At 47.8% G+C, this 23549-nt stretch overlaps 1 protein-coding gene across 3 annotated transcripts in view; it reads left to right on the top strand.

Annotated features, from left to right (window-relative positions):
* Positions 1-23549, top strand: part of atg2a (autophagy related 2A) — a 139010-nt gene that overhangs the window by 46176 nt on the left and 69285 nt on the right. For all 3 annotated transcript variants that reach the window (XM_048525104.2, XM_048525102.2, XM_048525101.2), the window contains exons 15-21: positions 1319-1589; positions 3047-3143; positions 4583-4745; positions 7397-7539; positions 10197-10351; positions 12496-12650; positions 19491-19641. In XM_048525104.2, coding sequence (XP_048381061.1) covers positions 1319-1589; positions 3047-3143; positions 4583-4745; positions 7397-7539; positions 10197-10351; positions 12496-12650; positions 19491-19641 — 1135 coding nt within the window. The remainder of the gene's footprint in view (positions 1-1318; positions 1590-3046; positions 3144-4582; positions 4746-7396; positions 7540-10196; positions 10352-12495; positions 12651-19490; positions 19642-23549) is intronic.

Below are 23549 nucleotides of genomic sequence, written 5' to 3'. Positions count from 1 at the left end.
GAGTAAAGCTCCCTCTACACTGTCCCCCATCAAACACTCCCAGGACAGGGACAGCACGGGGTTAGACACAGAGTAAAGCCCCCTCTACACTGTCCCCCGTCAAACACTGCCAGGACAGGGACAGCACGGGGTTAGACACAGAGTAAAGCTCCCTCTACACTGTCCTCCATCAAACACTCCCAGGACAGGGACAGCACGGGGTTTGATACAGAGTAAAGCTCCCTCTACACTGTCCCCCATCAAACACTCCCAGGACAGGGACAGCACGGGGTTAGATACAGAGTAAAGCTCTGTCTACACTGTCCCCCATCAAACACTCCCAGGACAGGGACAGCACGGGGTTAGATACAGAGTAAAGCTCTGTCTACACTGTCCCCCATCAAACACTCCCAGGACAGGGACAGCACGGGGTTAGATACAGAGTAAAGCTCCTTCTACACTGCCCCCCATCAAACACTCCCAGGACAGGGACAGCACGGGGTTAGACACAGAGTAAAGCTCCTTCTACACTGTCCCCCATCAAACACTCCCAGGACAGGGACAGCACGGGGTTAGATACAGAGTAAAGCTCTGTCTACACTGTCCCCCATCAAACACTCCCAGGACAGGGACAGCACGGGGTTAGACACAGAGTAAAGCTCTGTCTACACTGTCCCCCATCAAACACTCCCAGGACAGGGACAGCACGGGGTTAGATACAGAGTAAAGCTCTGTCTACACTGTCCCCCATCAAACACTCCCAGGACAGGGACAGGACGGGGTTAGATACAGAGCAAAGCTCTGTCTACACTGTCCCCCATCAAACACTCCCAGGACAGGGACAGCACGGGGTTAGACACAGAGTAAAGCTCCCTCTACACTGTCCCCCATCAAACACTCCCAGGGCAGGGACAGGACAGGAACAAAAACAAAGTTGCTGGAAAAGCTCAGCAGGTCTGGCAGCATCTGTGAAGGTAAAAAACAGAGTTAATGTTTCAGGTCCGGTGACGCTTCCTCAGAACCAATGGCACAGGTTTGGACATAAGTACAAAGCTCTTTCTAACACTGTCCCTTCAATGTGCCTCAGGATGGTGGTCACGTTTTGATTGCTGCAACTTGCTGGCTTTGTAAAGTTTGAATGCACTGGTGGCATTTGCCCTGAGGAGCAACCTACCTTAAGTACATAATAGCCTCGTGACTTATTACTTGCTGCTGCTGTGTGTGTCTGCTGCTGTTCTTGCTATGTGAGCATACTTCTGTGTTAGTGAGTGAGTGTGCGTGTCTTTATGTGCGCGCGTTTCCCTCTGTGCTGACTTGCTGCTCGACCGATGATTTTCAGATTCCTGGGATCCCTACCCTCCGTGTCGAGCCGCCTCCTGTGCTGGGGCAGCCGACCTCGGTGCGCCTCACAGCCCCCAGAGCCCACCTGCGGCTGCAGTTCCCCATACCCGATCTGCGACCTGAGCCCGAGCGCACACCCTGGTTCCAGAAGGCAGTGCGCAGGGAGACCCTGCGGCTGGAGTGCACTGACCTGTGCTGCCGAACCGAACTTGGAACCACTTCCAGACCTGAGCCCGTCAAATATGAAGCCAGCTTTACCGATCTACACGGTGAGTCAGCCTGCCTGCCTTTTCTCTTTGCAGTTTCACGCTGGCTGGGTGAAACTTTTAACAATGGCTGGTTTAGATGTTCCAAAGCAGGCTAACCCTGTTGTTGGTCACCTTTATTACAGTAAAACGTTGGGGGGTGTTTGACAGGAACATAGACTGTTTAAAATTGACAGCAAGTTACTCAAACATATTGGAGACAAAGCTCAATCAAAGTGAGTGTTTTAAAGGAGTCTCTTGAGAGGGCAAGCGATGGTCTACTGGTGTTGCCACTAAACTGTTAATCCAGAGATCCAGAGACATTCAGGGGACCTGGGTTCGAATCCCGCCACGGCAGATGGTAGAATTTAAATTCAATAAATATCTGGAATTAAGAATCTAATGATGATTGTAAATCCACTGCTGATTGTCGAGAAAAGCACATCTGGTTTGCTAATGCCTTTTAGGGAAGGAAACTGCTATCCTTCCCTGTTCCGGCCTCTATGTGACTCCAGACCCACAGCAATGTGGTTGGCTCTTAACTGCCCTCCGGGCAATTCGGGATGGTGCAATAAATGCTGTTTAGCCAATGACATGCCCTTATCCCATGAATGAAGAAAGGAAGGAAGAGAGATGGGGAGGCAGAGAGATTTAGTGAGAGAATCTCAAAGCTGAGAGCGCAGGGGGCTGAAGATCAACCACCGATTGGGGATGTAGAAGGAATCCAGAAATGGACGAAGGGCGGGATATCGGAATACTATGGGGCAGGGAGACATTGATCTCTCCACTTTCAGCGCTGGAACCTACTTGGCATTGTCCAAGTGTGGCTGTGCTGGTGCTCAGAGCGTGCACTTTCTGTCCTCAAGGTGAGATGTAAAAGATCCCATGGCCAATCTTTGAAAGAATGCACCTTGTGTCCTGGGACCTTGTAACTGTTCCTGAATCAGCAATGTTTCAGCGAAAACAAACAATAACCGATCACTTATGTCATTGCTTTCTGTGGGATCCTGCCCTTTATATTTTCTCCAAAACAAATTTGTCATCCTGAGTAGTGAAGCACTTAATGGCCTGTTAGGGTGCCTTCTGGATATGAATGGCGCGCAGTTTGCCTCGCACTTCCTGCAGCTGGAGGATGTGATCTCACTGGCACTGGGTTGAGGAAGCTAAAGGTTAGCAGAGTTATTTGTCCCAGTTATTATTCCAGTATCAGGGAGTATCAGGTTAGACTGTGATGTTTGGTGAGGTTGAACAGATGCCCACCCTAAGTGAGTTTGGGGTTCTGTGTTTGATAACTGGTCACTGGGGTAACCACCTAAAGGGTGGATGTCATTAAGAGACCGTGACTGGCTTCAGTGGAATGGGGAAGAGAGAGAGAGAGAGGTCTCTGAGTTAAGGTGTGTTGATGAGCTAGGAAACACTTGGCCTGATCCTTGTAGGGACATCACAGTAAAGCCACTCCTGGTCAAACATTGTTCTGACAGGTGTCTACGAAGATGGAGTCAACCCTGGTATCTCTTGCATCCGAGTCTCAAAAACACCTGACCAGACTGCTGCTGGGAGAAAGTACATCATCCCAAAGTAAGTAACATGCCAAGGGCATGGAATTCATCGGCTGGACAGCCACTGTATTCATACTAACCACTCAGATTTCTAACCCTGAGCTGTCCCTGTCCTGGGGGAGTGTTTGATGGGGGACAGTGTAGAGGGAGATTTACTCTGTATCTAACCGTGTGCTGTCTCTGTCCCAGAGGCATGTTTGTTGGGGGACAGAGTAGAAAGTGCTTTACTCTGCATCTAACCCCACGCATCCGTGTCCTGGGAGTGTTTGATGTGGGGGACAGTGTTGAGGGAGCTTTACTTTCAGTTTTAAAGTAGAGTCAGCATTTACTCTGTATCTAACCCTGTGTTGTCCTTTTCCTGGGTGTGAGAGATGGGGGACAGTGTAGAGACCTCGCCTCTGTATTGAACTCCATGCTGCACCTGTCCTAGGAGTTGCCAATCCCAATTTCTCTGGTTGTTAAGGTGATTTTGCTGGTTAACCCAATTGCCTATGATAGTGTAACCTTGAGCCATGCAGCCCATAATGTTGCAGTTTCATTTTCTGTTGGGATATCTCAGTCTCTGGGAGTGGATTACCTAAATTGCCCTCAGGAGCCCGGGTAGGGGATGGGGGTAAAATGTCACGGATCCTGCGACAGATTAGCAGAAGGAATCCCTTCCAGGAGGCATGTATTTCATTTGACTGCAGCCTGATTCCTCCTATGATGGAAATGCCCCGTGTCATTGAACCCCAATGGCCTAACGCTCACTTTTGGCCTTTCCCATCCTCAGTCTGCACCAACAGAAAGTGTGTCGGGTTTGACAATGCAGTCACGTTTGTTATTTTTGTTATTTTGCCTTGGTTTCTTTTAAGAGAGATATTGAACAAGAGGTCCCGAGCTGGCTAGTTAAGACTCCTTGAGTAAACAGCTTGGGATTGTTCTTTCTAAAACAGCCTGAATGGGTGTAGCCAACCCTCACAGACGAGGATTTCTGGGCTTTGGATTTTCAGTAGAATCAGAAGCTATTGGGGTCTCAACAGAGTTGGAAGCTTCAGTACATGTCTTCTGGCTGCTACTTTCTGAACTGCATGTGAGAATCTCTGTCTGAACTTTCCCTTTTGCTGAGGGCTGCGTTAATGGGATATTACAATATTGGAAGAGTTAACTAGTAATAGTTACTGCGTCTATTATTCTGTTAAGTTTCCAATAGAGTTAAGTTATTCTAAATTCCTTGTGTTTTATTTTATCTACAGTGTTTAAAAAATTGTATTTTGACCAGTCACAAAGCATCTGGAACAGACACTTTACATTTGCCTTTAAAATAAGAAAATGTTAGGGTGTAGGCTACCTTCTTAAGATATTTTGAGGGTGTCTGGTCTGGTCCATAACCAAGGGTTTTGGGTGAGGATTGGAGGGAGATTTGCAGGGCTTTGTCTGTGCGCTGTGCTGTGATCCTGATTTTTGTTTTTCGGGCAGGATTGTGCTGACGGTGAACCCAGACTGCAGTGGCCCTGAGTGGGACCTGATCATGGAGAAGACGGATGACATGGACCTGTCAGCTGTTGAGAGCCCCTGTGAACTGAAGCAGCCCGAACCGTCACCGTTCTCATCCAAACGCACCATGTATGAGACCGAGGAGGTGAGCGGCGGTAACCTTTCAACTTCTCTAGTTCACCACAAGCGTGTCGGCCAGGCCAGGGTAAGGGTAGCACATTTCTGCCCTTGAGAAAGATTACTGGCCTGGATTTCCATTGCATCACCATCACCGAGTCGAGATTTTATCCCGTTTGATATTTGTTAACTGACGTTATATTACTTGAATGTCTGGGAGGGATTTGTGTTCGGGTTGGAGACAGTGTGGTGGGAGCTTTACTCTGTATCTAACTCCGTACTGTCCCAGTCCTGGGGAGTGTTTGATGGGGGACATTGTAGAGCGAACCTTATTCTATATCTAATTCTGTGCTGTCCCTGTCCTGGGGGAGTGTTTGATGGGAGACAGTGTGGTGGGAGCTTTACTCTGTATCTAACCCCATGCTAACCCTGTCCTGGAAGTGTTTGATAGGGGACAGTGTAGAGGGACCTTTACTCTGTATCTAACCCCGTGCTGTCCCTATCCTGGAGAATGTTTGTTGGGGATAGTGCAGAGGGAGCTTTACTCTGTATCTAACCCCGTGCTGTCCCTCTCCCTGGGGGGTGTTTGATGGGGGGCAGTGTAGAGGGATCTTTGCTCTGTATGTGGAACCATTCTGTTTCTGTCCTGGGAGTGTTTGAGAGGACATTGTAGAGGGAGCTTTACTCTCTGTTTAGTCCCGTGCTGCCCCGTCCTGGGAGTGTTTGATGGGGAACAGTGTAGAGGGAGCATTACTGTGTAGCTAACCCCGAGCTGTCCCTGTTCTGGGTGTATGTGTGATCGGGGCCGAGGTAGAGGCAGCTTTACTCTGTATCTAACCCCATGTTGACCCTTTTTGCCCCCTGACTCGATACCTCGCTTTGCTTCCTGAAATACTCGTGAAAACTCAGCACAGGCCATTTTTGCAACTTAAACCTGCTCTCACTACTGGCAGATTTCTTCTATAATCTTAGAGAGGATAGTGGGTAAATTCACCACATCTCTGTGCGTAAGATCAGTCTCTACTGATTGAAGGATTGGGGATTGTCCCTCTCAGAACCAGGAAGGTTAAGGGTGGATTGTGTCTTATCTTGAGGAGGTTTCAATTCAAGTAGATAGGGAATAACTTGTTCTTTTGGCAACTGGGAACCAGAGGAATATTGACAAAGGAGTGAGAGCTGATGCAAATTTCTTTTTTAATGTAGCGAGTTGTTGTGCCCTGGGATGTGCAGTCTGAAGGAGCATTGGAAGCTGATTCTGGAGGAAATATTCCAAAGGGCAATTTGGATAAATATTTGAGAACGTTAAACTTGTCGGGCTAAGCAGCATCTAGGCAGCAAATCCCAGCACGTGACCCTGCCCGAGCTTGCAGCAACACATTATCGCAGTGCAGTTTGTGATTCTGTTGAGGTTGAGGATCACACCCAAAGCAAACAGCTTCCCTTTATGTCTGTGCAACACTCCATTCATGTCCTGAGATGCTTCACAGAGACAAATTAGGAAGTAAAGACTGAATGACCATGATAAATACGAACTGGAGAGGGCCAATTGGCCCTTTGAGCCTGCCCCCACTTACCCATTCAATAGGATCAAGGCTGATCTAACATTTAGTCATGTCCATTTTCCTCACCTTGCCCCATAACCCATGACTGTACAATTGATCGCAAACCTATTAATCTCAGTCTTAAACATGCACACGCTCTCTGTGGCAAGGAGTTTCAAAGACTCTCAGCTGTCTGCTTTGTCCTAGATGGTGTTGAGCTTCTTGAGCATTGTTGGAGCTGCTCCCATCCAGGGGCAAGTGGGGAGTGTTCCATCACATCTCTAACTTGTGCCTTGTACATTGCAGACTGGCTTTGGGGAGTCGGGAGATGAGTGACTCGTGGTAGAATTCCCAGCATCTGACCTGCTTTTGTGGCAGTATTTATATGGCTGGTCCAGTTTGGTTTCTGGTCAATGGTGACCTCCCACCCCAAGAATATTGATATTTGACACCAGATGCCATTGCCATGATTTCTGGCATCCCGTAATCTTCACAATGAACATCCACTGGAGTTTCTGCCTTCCCAAAAATCACACCGCAGTCATTTCATAGAATCCCTCCAGTGCAAGAAGCAGGCCATTCAGCCCATCAAGACTATACCGACCCTCCGAAGAGCATCCCACACAGACTCCTACCATATCCCCGTAACCCTGAATTTCCTATAACTAATCCACCCTAACCCGCACATCCCTGGACACTATGGGGCAATTTAGCACGGCCAATCCACCCGAACCCGCACATCCCTGGGCACTATGAGACAATTTCCCATGGCCAATGCACCCTAACCTGCACATCCCTGGGCACTACGGAGCAATTTAGCACGGCCAATTCACACTAACCTGCACATCTTTGGACTGTGGGAGGAAACTGGAGCACCCAGAGGAAACTCATGCAGACACGGGGAGAATGTGCAAACTCCACACAGACGATCGCCCGAGGGTGGAATCGAAGCCAGGTCCGAGCTCTCTGAGGCAGCAGTGCTAACCACTCAGCCATCATATGCCCTTTCACTACCTCACTTGAACTTTTCTCTCCTTCCCAAGCCAAACCACCACCCATGTGCCCTACCTAAAAAAACAAAAGCCCTGCGATGTTTAGTTTGTGAACAGCAACCTTTAACATTCATTCTGCTTGACAGATGGTGATCCCAGGAGATCCGGAAGAGATGGCACAATTCCAGTCTCAGACCCTGGCAACGTCCCAGTATGTGCTGGAGTTAACCCTGCCTGCCCTGAACCTACTGTTTCCCAGCAAGGAATTCTACGAGAGTATCTACAACAGGTAGGATGAGTGACACGCTGAGGTAGCATCCAGTTCCCCTACCACCATCAGAAACATAGGAGATAGGAGTAGGAGTAGGCCATTCAGCCCCTCGACCCTGCTCCACCATTCAATAAAATCAAGGCTGCACGGTGGCTCAGTGGTTCACACTGCTGCCTCACAGCACCATGGACTTAGGTTTGATTCTGCCCTTGGGCGACTGCCCATGTGGAGGTCACATATTCTCCCCATGTCTGCATGGGTTTCCTCCAGCTGCTGCAGTTTCCTTCCATAGTCTAAAGATGCTCAGGTTAGGCTGGATTGACCGTGCTAAATTAGCCATAGTGCCCAGCGATGTGTACGCTGGCTGAATTAGTCATGGGAGATATCAGGATAAGATAGGAAGTGGGTCTGGGTGGGATGCTCTTTGGAGGGTTGGTGTGGACTCAATGGGCTGAATGGCCTGCTTCCGCACTGCAGAGATTCTGTGATTCTGATCATTGACTCAAGACCCTAATCCCACCTTCCCCTCCATATCCCTTTAGTCACCAGAGCTTTATCTGCATCCTTCTTGAAAGAACATGATGTTTCGGCCTCAACTACTTATCATGACAGAGAATTTCACAGGCTCACCACTCTCTGCTTGAAGACACTTCTCCTCAACACTGTCCTGTCAGATTTATCCCTCGTCTGAGAACTAGGTAGGATAGTTCCGCTTGAAGCAGAGGTGATGAAAGATGGATTGAACCGAATCATCGATAGTTTATCATAGAAACACATAATACAAAAAAAGTCCCATCAGGTCTGCAGCGACAATAAACTACTCTAAATATATGCTTGCCCCACTGACCAGCACTTGACCCGTGGTCTTGCATGTTATGACATTTCAAGGGCCATCACGATGGACTCTGTTAGAGTAGTGAAGGAAAAATGGTGTCCAAGAGCACGAGGGGTCAATAACCCAAGGGATGCAAATAAAACGAAACCAGAGCGGGGGGAGAGGAGATTTTGTCACAACGTGAGCTATTGTGAACTGGAGTGCACTACTGGGAGGATCGGTGGAAACACATCGGATCATTCAGAATCGCAGAGCCCCTAAAGTGAGGAAGCAGGTCTTCATCCGGGCGAGCCCACACTGACACTCCAAAGAGCATCTGCTCATCCCCCACCCTATCCTTGTAACCCTGCATTCCCCGTGGCTAACCCATCCAGCCTGCACATCCCTGGACACTCTGGGGCAATTTAGCACGGCCAATCCACCTTAATCTGCACATCTTTGGACTGTGGGTGGAAACCAGATAACTTGGAGGAAACTCACGCAGATATGGGGAGAATGTGCAAACACCACACAGACAGCATCTCGAGGGTGGGATTGAACTTGGGCCCCTGAGGCAGTGAGGCAACAGTGCTAACCACAGCCATTGTGCTGCACGGAGGGAAATTGGCCACATTTGGACAGCTACTGGGAAAGGATGGCGGGTGTGCCATTAGTGGGATAGTCCGAGGAGCTGCCACAGGCACGATGGATGGACTGGCCTATGTTTATCTGTGTGTACGTGGGATGTGAGCATCTTAGGCTTTACCAGTTATTATGTCTGAGTGCCTGCGGAAAATATGGTGGTAAGCTGCCTTCTCGAACCACTGCTGTCCTTGTGGGATAGGGACACCTACTGTGTGGTTGGGAAGAGAGCTCCAGGATTTTGTCCCAGTGACACTGAAGGGAATGGCAATATATTTCCAAGTCAGGATGGCAAGTGGCTCGGATGGAAAATGACGTTCCCTTCAGTGCTACGCTTGTGTTCCTCAGCAGTAGAGGTTGTAAGTTTTTAATGGAAAATGTGATGTCAAAATGCATCCGGGTCTTTGAGCCTCTTGACACTTGATTTACCCAGAACCAGTGAGAGATTTTAACATGTGCACCTCCTAATTGCAGTTCTAATGTTGTTGTGACTACACTTGACACAGACCTCGCTGTCTGTAAGGCACACTGGGGCATGCTAAGATGGTGAAAGGTGCTTGAACAATGCAAGTCTAATAAACATCTGAATCAGGAGCATAAATAGTCCTTCCAGCCTCTCAAGCCTAGTCCAGCGTTCGATAAAGTAATAGCTATTGCAGATTCCATATTTCCATCTATCCACCCCTTGATTTTGATTCCCTTGCCTAAGATGAACCTTTGCACCATGGCCTTCGGAATATCCAGTGACTGGTCTCCACTGCTTTCTGAGCAGGGAGCTCCAAAGTGTCTCAGTCCTCTGAAAGAAAAGATATTCCCCTGTCTCTCCTAAAAGGGTAGGTCCCCTGGTTCTGGACTTGCCCACTAGAGGAAACATGCTTTCCACGTCGGCTTTGTCCAGATCGTTGAAGATGTTTTGTGCTTCAATCAGCTCACCTCTCACTTTTCTAAACGCCAGAAACAAGCCGCGTCTCTAACCTTTCCTCGTAGAGTAACCAGTTCTCAGACTGGTAGACCTTCTCTGAACCACCTCCAATACTTTTCCATCCTTCCTCAAGTACACGAGACTGAAACTGTTACAGTTCAGGACGAGTCCATTCAGCCCAACAAGTCCACTGGCTCTCTGATGGAGCAGCGTTATGTGGAAAGGGAATAGCAGCTCAGACATGCAATGAAGCTTCATAACAATGTCTTTGCGTTTTTCTTCCTTCTCCCATTTTAGAATCAACAATGACCTTCTGATGTGGGCGCCGGCTGCACCCTCGCCCAGCAACATGGCACAGGGCGTGGGTGCCGCAGGGCTGCACCCTCTCCTGCCGGGCTGCACCCCCTTTGCACAGGACAACTTCCGCCTCTGCAAGTCAGCCTTCAGACTGGGTGAGCGATTCTTTCCGTAACCCGGGTGCCCTTCTTCATAAACACTTACTGCTCTGCGCTTCCTCGGTGAGTCAGCCGGCAGAGGGAACCCCGTACACTCTCCTACTGAGAACTGATCAATGCTGAACCGCTAGAGCCATTGCTGGGCGGGATCTGGGGCCTGGGTGCTAGGGTGAGGGGCATGACTTGATTGAATTGTATTAGCCTTACTGTCACATGTACTCCCATAAATGCAGTGAAAAGATTTTACAGGTGCTATCTGGCGTACAAATGTACTCAGATACGGATTCTTGAGTACAATATGTCCAGCATTACAGACCTTCAAAAGTGCAAAATCACTCTAATAAATGGGAACAATAAAGAAAAAGAAAGTTCAGAATCAGACTGTAAAGACAAGAAGAAATTAGAAGTAAAAAGATAATTTAAGACAGTTCCAACCTCTAATCCACTTCGTGGCTCTGGGCTTGAGGACCCTGACAGCTCCCCCCCACCCCAGTGGAATCCCGGGCCGGAGCCACCACGATGCTGAGGAAAAAGCCGCGTGGAGTCATGGACCATCAGGACAACCAGGAGGAGACATAGCCGACGCCGATGAAAATAGCCACTGAAGCCGCCAGAGAGGAGTCCCAGTCCGGACCAGACTGACCATGCTGCCGCATTAACCCCGCAGGAATCTCAAGGAAAACCCGGACCGTTGGACCTTCCGGGCCTGGACCCCATCACGCCTTCAGCCGCTGCAGAGTGCAGCTTCGGTGGACCGTCTCCCCCTCAGCGCGGCTCCTGGAACCTCCGCCCAAAAGGATGTGAGACAGACTCAACGTTGAGCCGGCGCTAGGTCTGCCTTGACAGTGCAGAAGCTGCCGGGAACCCGAAGTTGCTTCCGACATCGCTGTCAGCGAGACCATGCTGCTGGGCCTGAGCGGCCTAACAGAGATTGGTGGCACCAAATTTAAATCAGTAACCGTTGAAAATCCAGCTCTGCAATCTCACCAGCCTCTTGGCACGATGGTGCAGGGTACAGTTTTATACACAGGAGCAGAACGAGGCCTTGAATACTCTGTGGCAGCAGGAGGTGGCTATTCTCCTGATGGAGCTTGTAATGTAGGAGCAAGCAGAAACCATTATGTCTTTTGAAACTATGCCACAAGTAAAGGAATGCTTTTGGCCACACGAGTCTATTGCACAAGAATGGGAGCAGGGCACTGAAACACCGCCAGCCCCACTCCCCTCAAGTCTGTTGCATAATAACAGGTGGGCGCTGTTCAGTGTCTAGCTTGTTACACAGAACAGGAGGAGATCGTCCAGTCTATCTTGGCACAGGGACAGCAAGGAGGTTTACATCCCCTTAGAGAGGGCAGCTATTCACTGTTCCTCAGGAATGGGTGGAGGACATTCAGCTACTGGAACCTGTTATGATAATAATAAGAGGCCATTCAACTACTGGGGCCTGTTATATGGGGATAAGAGGCCGTTCAGCTACTTGGGCCTGTTGTATGGGGATAAGAGGCCGTTCAGCTACAGGGGCCTGTTACATGGGGATAAGAGGCCGTTCAGCTACAGGGGCCTGTTATATGGGGATAAGAGGCCGTTCAGCTACAGGGGCCTGTTATATGGGGATAAGAGGCCGTTCAGCTACTGGGGCCTGTTGTATGGGGATAAGAGGCCGTTCAGCTACAGGGGCCTGTTATATGGGGATAAGAGGCCGTTCAGCTACTCGGGCCTGTTATATGGGGATAAGAGGCCGTTCAGCTACAGGGACCTGTTATATGGGGATAAGAGGCCGTTCAGCTACAGACACCTGTTATATGGGGATAGGAGGCTGTTCAGCTACTGGGGGCCTGTTATATGGGGATAGGAGGCTGTTCAGCTACAGGGGCCTGTTACATGGGGATAAGAGGCCGTTCAGCTACTGGGGGCCTGTTACATGGGGATAAGAGGCCGTTCAGCTACAGGGGCCTGTTATATGGGGATAAGAGGCCGTTCAGCTACAGGGGCCTGTTATATGGGGATAAGAGGCTGTTCAGCTACTGGGGGCCTGTCATTTTAGGAATAAGAGAAGTATTAAATTGCTGGGCTGTGTGCAAGGCCCACAGATAAGGTGCCCTGTCATTGTCAGCGATTCACCAGCTCTCCTTTGCTGCTAGACTCTGACTCCGAAGATGAAGATTCCCACTTCTACTCAGTTGAAGAGAATGGGAGGAGGAGGAGGGCGGAGGCCAAGAGGAGCAGAGCACTGAGCTTCCTTTCAGCTGTTGTGAACATTGGAAAAGGCAGGGTCACAGCCCTGACTGACTTGAAGGTGAGCCAGAGGGTGGAGAGGGTCGTAACCAGTCTTGGTCAAACATGCCTTTGCTAGTTGAACCGGTATAAGTATTTTGGTAAGTCAAGCAGGGCAAGACTTATTGCATCAATGGTAGAGCCCTGGGGCTGCGTTGCTGAACAAAGAGACCTCGGGGTACAGGTGCATAGTTCTTTGAAAGTGGAGTCTCAGGTAGACAGAGCGGTGAAGGCAGCATTTGGTACGCTTGCCTTTATTGGTCAGAACATTGAGCGTGGGAGTTGGAACATCATGTTGCAGCTGTACAGGACATTGATTAAGCCACTTTTGGAATACTGTGTACAATTCTGTTCGCCCTGCTATATGAAGGATATTGTTAAAGTTGAGAGGGTGCAGGAAAGATTTACAAGGATGTTGCCAGGACTGCAGGGTTTGAATTAGACCGAGAGGCTAAATAGGTTGAGGCTTTGTTTCCCTGAACTGTCGGACACTAAGGAGCGTGGTTAGACCTAATAGCCACGGTCTCTTTCCCAGGGTGGGGTGAGTTCAAAACTAGAGGGGAATGGGTTTAAGGTAAAAGGGGAAAGATTTAAAAAGGACCTGTGGGGTATGTTTTTCACGTAGAGGAACGTGAGTGTATGAAGCAAGCTGCCAGAAGAAGTGGTGGAGGCTGGTACAGTTACAACATCTAAAAGGCATCAGAATGGGTATATGAATAGGAAGGGTTTAGAATGATAGGAGCCAAATATTGGCAAATGGGTCTGGATTAATTTAGGATATCTGGTCAGCGTGGACAAGTTGGACTGATGGGTCTGTTTCTGTGGTGTATGAATCCGACTCTATGACTTTAAGTAGGGTGACTGCTGCCCAAGGGACATAGCGAGGAAATTAACGGCAGGGACTGTACATTATTAGCTCGCCATGTTAATGTGGCCAATTCAGACTGACCTTAGCCTGACCTCCAAGGCAAGCGATGACCTGGATTGAGTGAGCATATTGTTGGTTTGGTGAAGCAGTATGACTCCCATTCCCAAGGTTTGAGGAGGCGCTGTCCAGGGAGCAAATCACAGATGCAACGTAGTCACCTCCAGTCTCACTGCAGAAGGAATGCCATACCGTCAATGGTGCTATATTCGGGGCCGAGTGCTTAAAATCTGGTGCCTTCTACCCTCTCAGGTGAACGTGTCATGGGGTAAACAAGGGAGATGGTCTCTTTGCTCAACAGTCCATAATTGTCATAAAACCCTACTTTTTAGCTAATGTCCTCAAATTTCCAACCGTACCCCATCTTACCTGTATGTGACTCTGTACTCTGGGAAATCTGATCGACTGTTAAATGCCCTTAGAAAGGCCAAGCAAACCACACAGTTGAAGAGCAATTAAGGATGGGCCACAAATGTTGATCTTGAAACTGATGCACACATCATTTGAGAAAATAAAGGAGAAGAAATGAATGGGTGATCTATTGGAGGGAGTTAGAAGGTTAGATAAATATTTTCTGTAGGGAGTGGAGCCCAGAACAGGGGGCCATTGCTTTAGAATTCAAGCCTGTTTGGGGGCGGTGAGCACTTTGGTGATAGAGGTGAGCACTTTGGTGATAGCGATCACAATTCTGTTATGTTTACTTTAGTGATGGAAGGAGATAGGTGTATACCACTGGGCAGAGTTATAGCTGGGGGAAAGTCAATTACGATGAGATGAGGCAAGATTTAGGGAGCATAGGATGGGGAAGGAAACTGCAGGGAATGGGCACAGTAGAAATGTGGAGCTTATTCAAGGAAAAGCTCCTGTGTGTCCTAGATAAGTATTTACCTGTCAGGCAGGGAGGAAGCTGTAGAGTGCGGGAGCCATGGTTTACAAAGGAGGTGAAATCTCTGGTCAAGAGGAAGAAGAAGGCTTATGTTAGGATGAGATGTGAAGGCTCAGTTAGGGCACTTGAGGGCTACGAGGTAGCCAGGAAAGACCTAAAGAGAGCTCAGAAGAGCCAGGAGGAGACATGAGAAGTTGTTGGCGGATAGGATCAGGGTAAACCCTAAGGCTTTCTATAGGTATTTAAGGAATAAAAGAATGACGAAAGTAAGATTAGGCCCAATCAAGGATAGTAGTGGTAAGTTGTGTGTGGAGTCAGATGAGATAGGGGAAGTGCGAAATGAATATTTTTCAACAGTATTCACTCTAGAAAACGACAATGTTGTCGAGGAGAATACTGAGATACGGGCTACTAGACGAGTTGGGATTGAGGTTCACAAGGAAGAGTTATTAGAAATCCTACGGAGGGTGAAGATAGATAAGTCCCCTGGGCCGGATGGGATTTATCCTCGAATCCTCTGGGAAGCCAGGGAGGAGATTGCCGAGCCTTTGGCATTGATCTTTAACTCGTCATTGTCTACAGGAATAGTGCCAGATGACTGGAGGATAGCAAATGTGGTTCCCCTGTTCGAGAAGGGGAGTAGAGACAACCCTGGTAATTATAGACCAGTGAGCCTTACCTCAGTTGTTGGTAAAGTGTTGGAAAAGGTTATAAGGGATAGGATTTATAATCATTTAGAAAAGAATAAATTGATTAAGGACAGTCAGCATGGTTTTGTGAAGGGAAGGTCGTGCCTCACAAACGTTATTGAGTTCTTTGAGAAGGTGACCAAACAGGTAGATGAGAGTAAACCGGTTGATGTGGTGTATATGGATTTCAGCAAGGCGTTCGATAAGGTTCCCCACAATAGGCTATTGTACAAAATGCGGAGGAATGAAATTGTGGGAGATATAGCAGTTTGGATCGGAAATTGGCTTGCTGAAAGAAGACAGAGGGTGGTAGTTGATGGGAAATGTTCATCCTGGAGACCAGTTACTAGTGGTGTACCGCAAGGGTCAGTGTTGGGTCCACTGCTGTTTGTCATTTTTATAAATGACCTGGATGAGGGCGTAGAAGGATGGGTTAGTAAATTTGCAAATGACACTAAGATCGGTGGAGTTGTGGATAGTGACGAAGGATGCTGTAGGTCGCAGAGAGACATAGATAAGCTGCGGAGCTGGGCTGAGAGCTGGCAAATGGAGTTTAATGCAGACAAGTGTGAAGTGATGCACTTTGGTAGGAGTAACCGGAAGGCAAAGTACAGGGCTAATGGTAAGATTCTTAGCAGTGTAGATGAGCAGATAGATCTCGGTGTCTATGTACACAGATCCTTGAAAGTTGCCACCCAGGTTGACAGGGCTGTTAAGAAGGCATACAGTGTTTTAGCTTTTATTAATAGAGGGATTGAGTTCCGGAACCAAGAGGTTATGGTGAAGCTGTACAAAACTCTGGTGCGGCCACACTTGGAGTATTGTGTACAGTTCTGGTCACCGCATTATAAGAAGGATGTGGAAGCATTGGAAAGGGTGCAGAGGAGATTTACTAGGATGTTGCCTGGTATGGAGGTAAGATCTTACGAGGAAAGGCTGAGGGACTTGAGGCTGTTTTCGTTAGAGAGAAGAAGGTTGAGAGGTGACTTAATTGAAACATGTAAAATAATCAGAGGGTTAGATAGGGTGGATGGGGAGAGCCTTTTTCCTTGGATGGTGACGGGGAGCACGAGGGGGCATAGCTTTAAATTGAGGGGTGAAAGATATAGGACAGATGTCAGAGGTAGTTTCTTGACTCAGAAAGTAGTAAGGGAATGGAACGCTTTGTCTGCAATGGTAGTAGATTCGCGAACTTTAGGTACATTAGGTGGGCTTGAGATCAGTACGACAGGTCGGCACTACATTGAGGGCCGAAGGGCCTGTACTGTGCTGTAATGTTCTATGTTCTATGACAGGAAACACTGTTTGCACAAAGGGCAGTGGAATTTTCTCCATTGAATCTGGAGTATCAGTTGAAATTTCTAACCTGAGAGTACTCTTCACATCAATTTCACTTCGGTTAAGATGGAAGAGAGTTGACAAAAGCTTCAGAGTGGAATGTTTTCTTTCAGATGCAATGAGTTGGGATCGGCTGCCTAAGAAAGAGGGTGGGTGCAGATTCAGTAGGAACGTCCTAAAGGCACGTGGTGGGGGTTTGGGGGTAAGTTAGATTGATATTCAAAGAAGAGAATATTAGCTAGGTCATTGGTAAAAATCAGTGGGACTAACTGGCTAGCTCATTGACAGAACACAAGGAGTGCTCATCTACTGTGCTGTATGATTCTGTTCCAACATTCTGGGTCTTGCATCTCACTGGGATTGAGGTTAGAAATCGACTTGCACCATTTCTGATCCCGAAAGTTAAAGATTTTAAAAAGTACATAAGAACTCCCCAGTTTACCTGTCTTTTAGATTGTTAGGTGGAATGGACCAGGTTTCTGTACTCAACAATAATGACTATTCAATACAAATCAATAGATTATAACAACAGATAAACAAGTGTGAACTGTTGACCTATACCTCTGCAGTTAAAACTCTTGCCGTCCTTAAAAAACTCATCCTCTACACACGCATGAAGACAGATTCAAAAAGAAAGTGTGTTTTGGATGGAGGGAAAGACTGGGAAAGCAGTTAAGCGGTCCCTGTCCACAGGATCTACTGGGGCGGTTCTTGTGCTGATCAAAACACTTGCTTCTCAATTTTCCTTCTCCAGATACCTCCACTTGCTTACAGGAGTTGTCGGGCGAGTGGTTCACACTTAGAGCAGCAATTGAGGATAAAGAAACAGTCTATCTGAAGGCCTGAGGAGCTTTTAAATGCAGTGCAGAAATAGTTCTTTCCTTTCAGTGGCCTGAGGAGCTTTTAAATGCAGTGCAGAAATAGTTCTTTCCTTTCAGTGGCCTGAGGAGCTTTTAAATGCAGTGCAGAAATAGTTCTTTCCTTTCAGTGGCCTGAGGAGCTTTTAAATGCAGTGCAGAAATAGTTCTTTCCTTTCAGTGGCCTGAGGAGCTTTTAAATGCAGTGCAGAAATAGTTCTTTCCTTTCAGTGGCCTGAGGAGCTTTTAAATGCAGTGCAGAAATAGTTCTTTCCTTTCAGTGGCCTGAGGAGCTTTTAAATGCAGTGCAGAAATAGTTCTTTCCTTTCAGTGGCCTGAGGAGCTTTTAAATGCAGTGCAGAAATAGTTCTTTCCTTTCAGTGGCCTGAGGAGCTTTTAAATGCAGTGCAGAAATAGTTCTTTCCTTTCAGTGGCCTGAGGAGCTTTTAAATGCAGTGCAGAAATAGTTCTTTCCTTTCAGTGGCCTGAGGAGCTTTTAAATGCAGTGCAGAAATAGTTCTTTCCTTTCAGTGGCCTGAGGAGCTTTTAAATGCAGTGCAGAAATAGTTCTTTCCTTTCAGTGGCCTGAGGAGCTTTTAAATGCAGTGCAGAAATAGTTCTTTCCTTTCAGTGGCCTGAGGAGCTTTTAAATGCAGTGCAGAAATAGTTCTTTCCTTTCAGTGGCCTGAGGAGCTTTTAAATGCAGTGCAGAAATAGTTCTTTCCTTTCAGTGGCCTGAGGAGCTTTTAAATGCAGTGCAGAAATAGCTCTTTCCTTTCAGTGGCCTGAGGAGCTTTTAAATGCAGTGCAGAAATAGTTCTTTCCTTTCAGTGGCCTGAGGAGCTTTTAAATGCAGTGCAGAAATAGTTCTTTCCTTTCAGTGGCCTGAGGAGCTTTTAAATGCAGTGCAGAAATAGTTCTTTCCTTTCAGTGGCCTGAGGAGCTTTTAAATGCAGTGCAGAAATAGTTCTTTCCTTTCAGTGGCCTGAGGAGCTTTTAAATGCAGTGCAGAAATAGTTCTTTCCTTTCAGTGGCCTGAGGAGCTTTTAAATGCAGTGCAGAAATAGTTCTTTCCTTTCAGTGGCCTGAGGAGCTTTTAAATGCAGTGCAGAAATAGTTCTTTCCTTTCAGTGGCCTGAGGAGCTTTTAAATGCAGTGCAGAAATAGTTCTTTCCTTTCAGTGGCCTGAGGAGCTTTTAAATGCAGTGCAGAAATAGTTCTTTCCTTTCAGTGGCCTGAGGAGCTTTTAAATGCAGTGCAGAAATAGTTCTTTCCTTTCAGTGGCTTGAGGACTTCTAATCTGGCCATTCACAACCACCTGGGGGCCAATCATGTCGTTGTTGGCAGGCAGAAAGTCCTTGTTGTCAGCAACTGGTCACCATTGAACAGACGAATAAGTAACTTGTTGCCCTCCAATCTCCTTTCATACACATCCCTAAGCTCCAGCTCATCTGTCACTAGGTTCTCCCTTACTGCTCGAACTAACAACTGTGTAAACAGCACTTCCAGTGAGTGTCAGGTAACTCAGTTTGTACTAATGCTTCAACAATCCTCGGCCTTTCTTTCCCATTTCAGTCCAAAGCAAAACACATAAAAGCAAAAAGATATGGTCTTTTCATGTGAGATGACTTTATAGGGTGGCATGGTGGCTCAGTTGTTAGCACTGCTGCCTCACAGGGTCAGGGACCCCAGGTTTTATTCCAGCCTCACGCCACAGTCTGTGTGGAATTTGCACACTCTCCCCGCGTCTGTGTGGGGTTTCGTCCGGGTGATCTAGTTTCTTCCCACAGTTCAAAGATGTGTGGGTTAAGTGGATTGGCCATGCTAAATTGTCCCATAGTTTCCATGGATGCATAGACTGGGTGAATTAGCAGGGTTACAGGGATCGGGTAGGGAGTGTCTCTGATTGGGATGTTCTTCGGAGGGTTAGTATGGACTCAGTGCACCAAATGACCTGCTTCCACACTGTAGAGATTCTGTGACTTCTGTGATTAAGGTGTGTGAATGGAGTTGTGGTACAGAAGATCGACAGTCTCTTTGAAGGACAGAACAGGGCCAAGGGGTTGAATGATGTTCCTGTGTTCCCAAAGAGTCGCATTGGCAGTTTCTCCACTGAATGCACGCCATGCTTAGAACCTGACATTTGGTCTGTCTCATTCTTTTACAGGGCGAAGGGGAGAAGCCAGTCACTGGGGTGCATGGGGAGCTGGTCCTTGATGTGGAGAGTGGCACCATCTTCACTGTATCGCAGTACAAGGGTCAGCCTGATCTCAGCTACCTCTGCATTGAGTCCAGCAAAGTAGCCCTATACCAGAAAGGTACAGTACCATCCCACTAGCTGGGGCCCTGGAAGGCTGACCTTAAAAAAAGCCAATGTAGTCAAAGAGTCATATAGCATGAAAGCAGACCCTTTGGTCCAACCAGTCCATGCTGAACGAAGCCCCAAACTAAACTAGTCCCACCTGCCTGCGACTGACCTGTATCTCTCCAAACCTTTCTTTGTGTACTTATGCGATGTGTGTATGGAACGAGCTGCCAGAGGAAGTGGCAGAAGCTCATATAATGAAAACATTCAAAAGAGATCTGGATGGGTTTATGAATAGGAAGGGTTTAGAGGGATACAGACCAAATGCTGGCAAATGGGGCCCGATTAATTTAGGATATCTGGTTAGCATGGACGAGTAGACTGAAGGACCTATTTCCGTGCTGTACAGCTCTATGACTTTATCCAAATGTCTTTAAAATGTTATGACTGTGCCCGTGTCCACCACTTCCTCAGGACGTTCATTCCACACACGGACTATTCTCTGTGTAAAACGTTGCCCCTGTGTCCTTTTTAAATCTTTCTCCTCTCACCTTAAAAATAAGTGCCTGTAGTCTTGAAATCCCCCACCCTAGGGAAGATACACCTGCCATTCACCTTGTGATTTTATGAACCTCTGCAAGGTCACCCCCTCAACCTCGTAGGCTCCAGTGAAAAATGTCCCAGCCTATCTAGCTTCTCCATACACCTCCAACCTTCCGTTCTCAGCAGCATCCTGCTAAATATTTTCTGAACCAACTCCAGCTTAATAATATCCTTCCTATAACAGCGAGACTAGAACTGGACACAGTGCTCCAGAAGAGGCCTCACCAGTGTTCTGTACAACCTCAACATGACGCCCCAGCTCCCGTACTCAAAGGTCCGAACAATGAAGGCAAGCGTGCTAAACGTCTTCTCAACCACCCTGTCTAGCCAGTAAGCCCCCCTCCACCCTCCTGCACCCCTACATTCAAAAGCAGCACCCGAGGGTGGGAGTGGAAGTTCACTGTGTCAATACAGTGAAAGCCGGGTGGTGGAGACTGCCTTGAGTTAGCAGGCTCTGTACGCTGCCGTTTCTCCTTTTCAGGGTGAAAACCATCCAGTGTTTCCAGATTCCAGTCCCCGTGTTAGATTTACACCTTGGTTTATTCAGTGACCTGTTCATTCCCTGCCTTGTTTTCTCTTGTGCTCCACCAGGAGGCAAATGCCATTTCTTTAGTTCATTTGACCCGGCCCCCTGGTTTGTAAAAGTTGTGCTCCCAGTGCCCTGTATATTCACAAACATCTTATGGATGTTTTAGAGTGATACTTTCCCCCAGGCACACATCCCAACCGAGGTGCAGCACAGTAGCTCAGCGGTTAGCAATGCAGTCTCACAGCGCCAGGGACCCGGGTTTGATTCCACCCTCGGGCGACTGTTTGTGTGGAGTTTGCACATTCTCCCCGTGTCTGCATGGGTTTCGTCCGGGTGCTCCGGTTTCCAGGATTATTAGTTCAGTAACACAGTCTCTGTGCAACCGTCCACTACAATGTGAAACACTAACAGTGACAATATGCAACTATACCTGTGCACCCTTTTTTAAACTTGGGCAGACAAGTGCTTAGTAATATTTGTGTCTCACAAGTGCCAGGCAGTGACTCTCTCCAATGAGAGAGCGAGAGAGGGAGAATGTTACCGTTTCCTCTTGCTATTCAGTATCACCAACTGTGATTATCTCCCATGATAAACATTGTGGGCGTTACCAGTGCCCAGGAAGTAAAGGGGACGGGACGTATATACACAGCGGCTAGAAGAGCTGGTCAGAGGCTGGGAATTCTGCAGCGAGTAGCTCACAATACCTGACTTCCCAAATGCTGTCCACCATTTACAAGCCACAAGTTGGGGTATGATGGGATACTGGTTATCTGTCTGGCTGAGTGCTGTTCCAACAACATTGCCACCCGGGGTCAAGCTTACATTGGCAGTCTGTCTATCGCCGCCTGAGGTTGAGTGTATTGGCCTGTAGTTATTGAAAGGTTGAGTAGTTTGGGCTTGTAGGCATTGGAAGGTTGAGTAGTTTGGGCTTGTAGGCATTGGAAGGTTGAGTAGTTCGGGCCTGTAGGCATTGGAAGTTTCAGTAGTTCGGGTCTGTAGGCATTGGAAGGTTGAATAGTTTGGGTCAGTGGGCATTGGAAGGTTGAGTAGTTTGGGCCTGTAGACATTGGGAGGTTGAGTAGTTTGGGCCTGTCGTCATTGGAAGGTTGAGTAGTTTGGGTCTGTAGGCATTGGAAGGTTGAGTAGTTTGGGTCTGTAGGCATTGGAAGGTTGAGTAGTTTGGGCCTGTAGGCATTGGAAGGTTGAGTAGTTTGGGCCTGTAGGCATTCGAAGGTTGAGTAGTTTGGGCCTGTAGTCATTGGAAGGTTGAGTAGTTTGGGTCTTTAGGCATTGGAAGGTTGAGTAGATTGGGTCTGTAGGGATTGGAAGATTGAGTAGTTTGGGTCTGTAGGCACTGGAAGGTTGAGTTGTTTGGGCCTGTAGGCATTGGAAAGTTGAGTAGTTTGGGTCTGTAGGCTTTGGCAGTTTCAGTAGTTTGGGCCTGTAGGCATTGGAAGGTTGAGTAGTTTGGGCCTGTAGGCATTGGAAGGTTGAGTAGTTTGGGTCTGTAAGCATTGGAAGGTTGAGTAGTTTGGGCCTGTAGGCATTGGAAGGTTGAGTAGTTTGGGCCTGTAGGCATTGGAAAGTTGAGTAGTTTGGGCCTGTGGGCATTGGAAGGTTGAGTAGTTTGGGCCTGTAGGCATTGGAAAGTTGAGTAGTTTGGGCCTGTGGGCATTGGAAAGTTGAGTAGTTTGGGTCTGTAGGCATTGGAAAGTTGAGTAGATTGGGCCTGTAGTCATTGGAAGGTTGAGTATTTTGGGCCTGTAGGCATTGGAAGGTTGAGTAGTTTGGGCCTGTAGATATTGGAAGGCTGGGTAGTTTGGGCCTGTAGCCATTGGAAGGCTGGGTAGTTTGGGCCTGTCAGCATTGGAAGGTTGAGTAGTTTGGGCCTGGAGGCATTGGAAGGTTGAGTAGTTTGGGCCTGTAGCCATTGGAAGGCTGGGTAGTTTGGGCCTGTAGCCATTGGAAGGTTGAGCAGTTTGGATCTTTAGGCATTGGAAGGTTGAGTAGATTGGGTCCGTAGGGATTGGAAGATTGAGTAGTTTGGGTCTGTGGGCACTGGAAGGTTGAGTAGTTTGGGTCTGTAGGCACTGGAAGGTTGAGTAGTTTGGGTCTGTAGGCACTGGAAGGTTGAGTAGTTTGGGCCTGTAGATATTGGAAGGTTGAGTAGTTTGTGTCTGTAGGTACTGGAAGGTTGAGTAGTTTGGGCCTATAGACATTGGAAGGCTGGGTAGTTTGGGCCTGTAGGCACTGGAAGGTTGAGTAGTTTGTGTCTGTAGGCATTGGAATGTTGAGTAGTTTGGGTCTGTAGGCATTGGAAGGTTGAGTAGTTTGGGCCTGTAGGCACTGGAAGGTTGAGTAGTTTGGGCCTATAGACATTGGAAGGCTGGGTAGTTTGGGCCTGTAGGCACTGGAAGGTTGAGTAGTTTGGGTCTGTAGGCATTGGAAGGTTGAGTAGTTTGTGTCTGTAGGTACTGGAAGGTTGAGTAGTTTGGGCCTATAGACATTGGAAGGCTGGGTAGTTTGGGCCTGTAGGCACTGGAAGGTTGAGTAGTTTGTGTCTGTAGGCATTGGAATGTTGAGTAGTTTGGGTCTGTAGGATTGGAAGGTTGAGTAGTTTGGGTCTGTAGGCATTGGAAGGTTGAGTAGTTTGGGCCTGTAGGCACTGGATGGTTGAGTAGTTTGGGCCTGTAGGCATTGGAATGTTGAGTAGTTTGGGTCTGTAGGCATTGGAAGGTTGAGTAGTTTGGGCCTGTGGGCATTGGAAGGTTGAGTAGTTTGGGCCTGTA

This window comes from Stegostoma tigrinum, chromosome 42, assembly GCF_030684315.1.
Source record: "Stegostoma tigrinum isolate sSteTig4 chromosome 42, sSteTig4.hap1, whole genome shotgun sequence".
NCBI classification, from domain to species: domain Eukaryota; kingdom Metazoa; phylum Chordata; class Chondrichthyes; order Orectolobiformes; family Stegostomatidae; genus Stegostoma; species Stegostoma tigrinum.
Note: the sequence above shows the minus strand (reverse complement) of the source record. Positions and strands in the feature narration are given on the sequence as shown.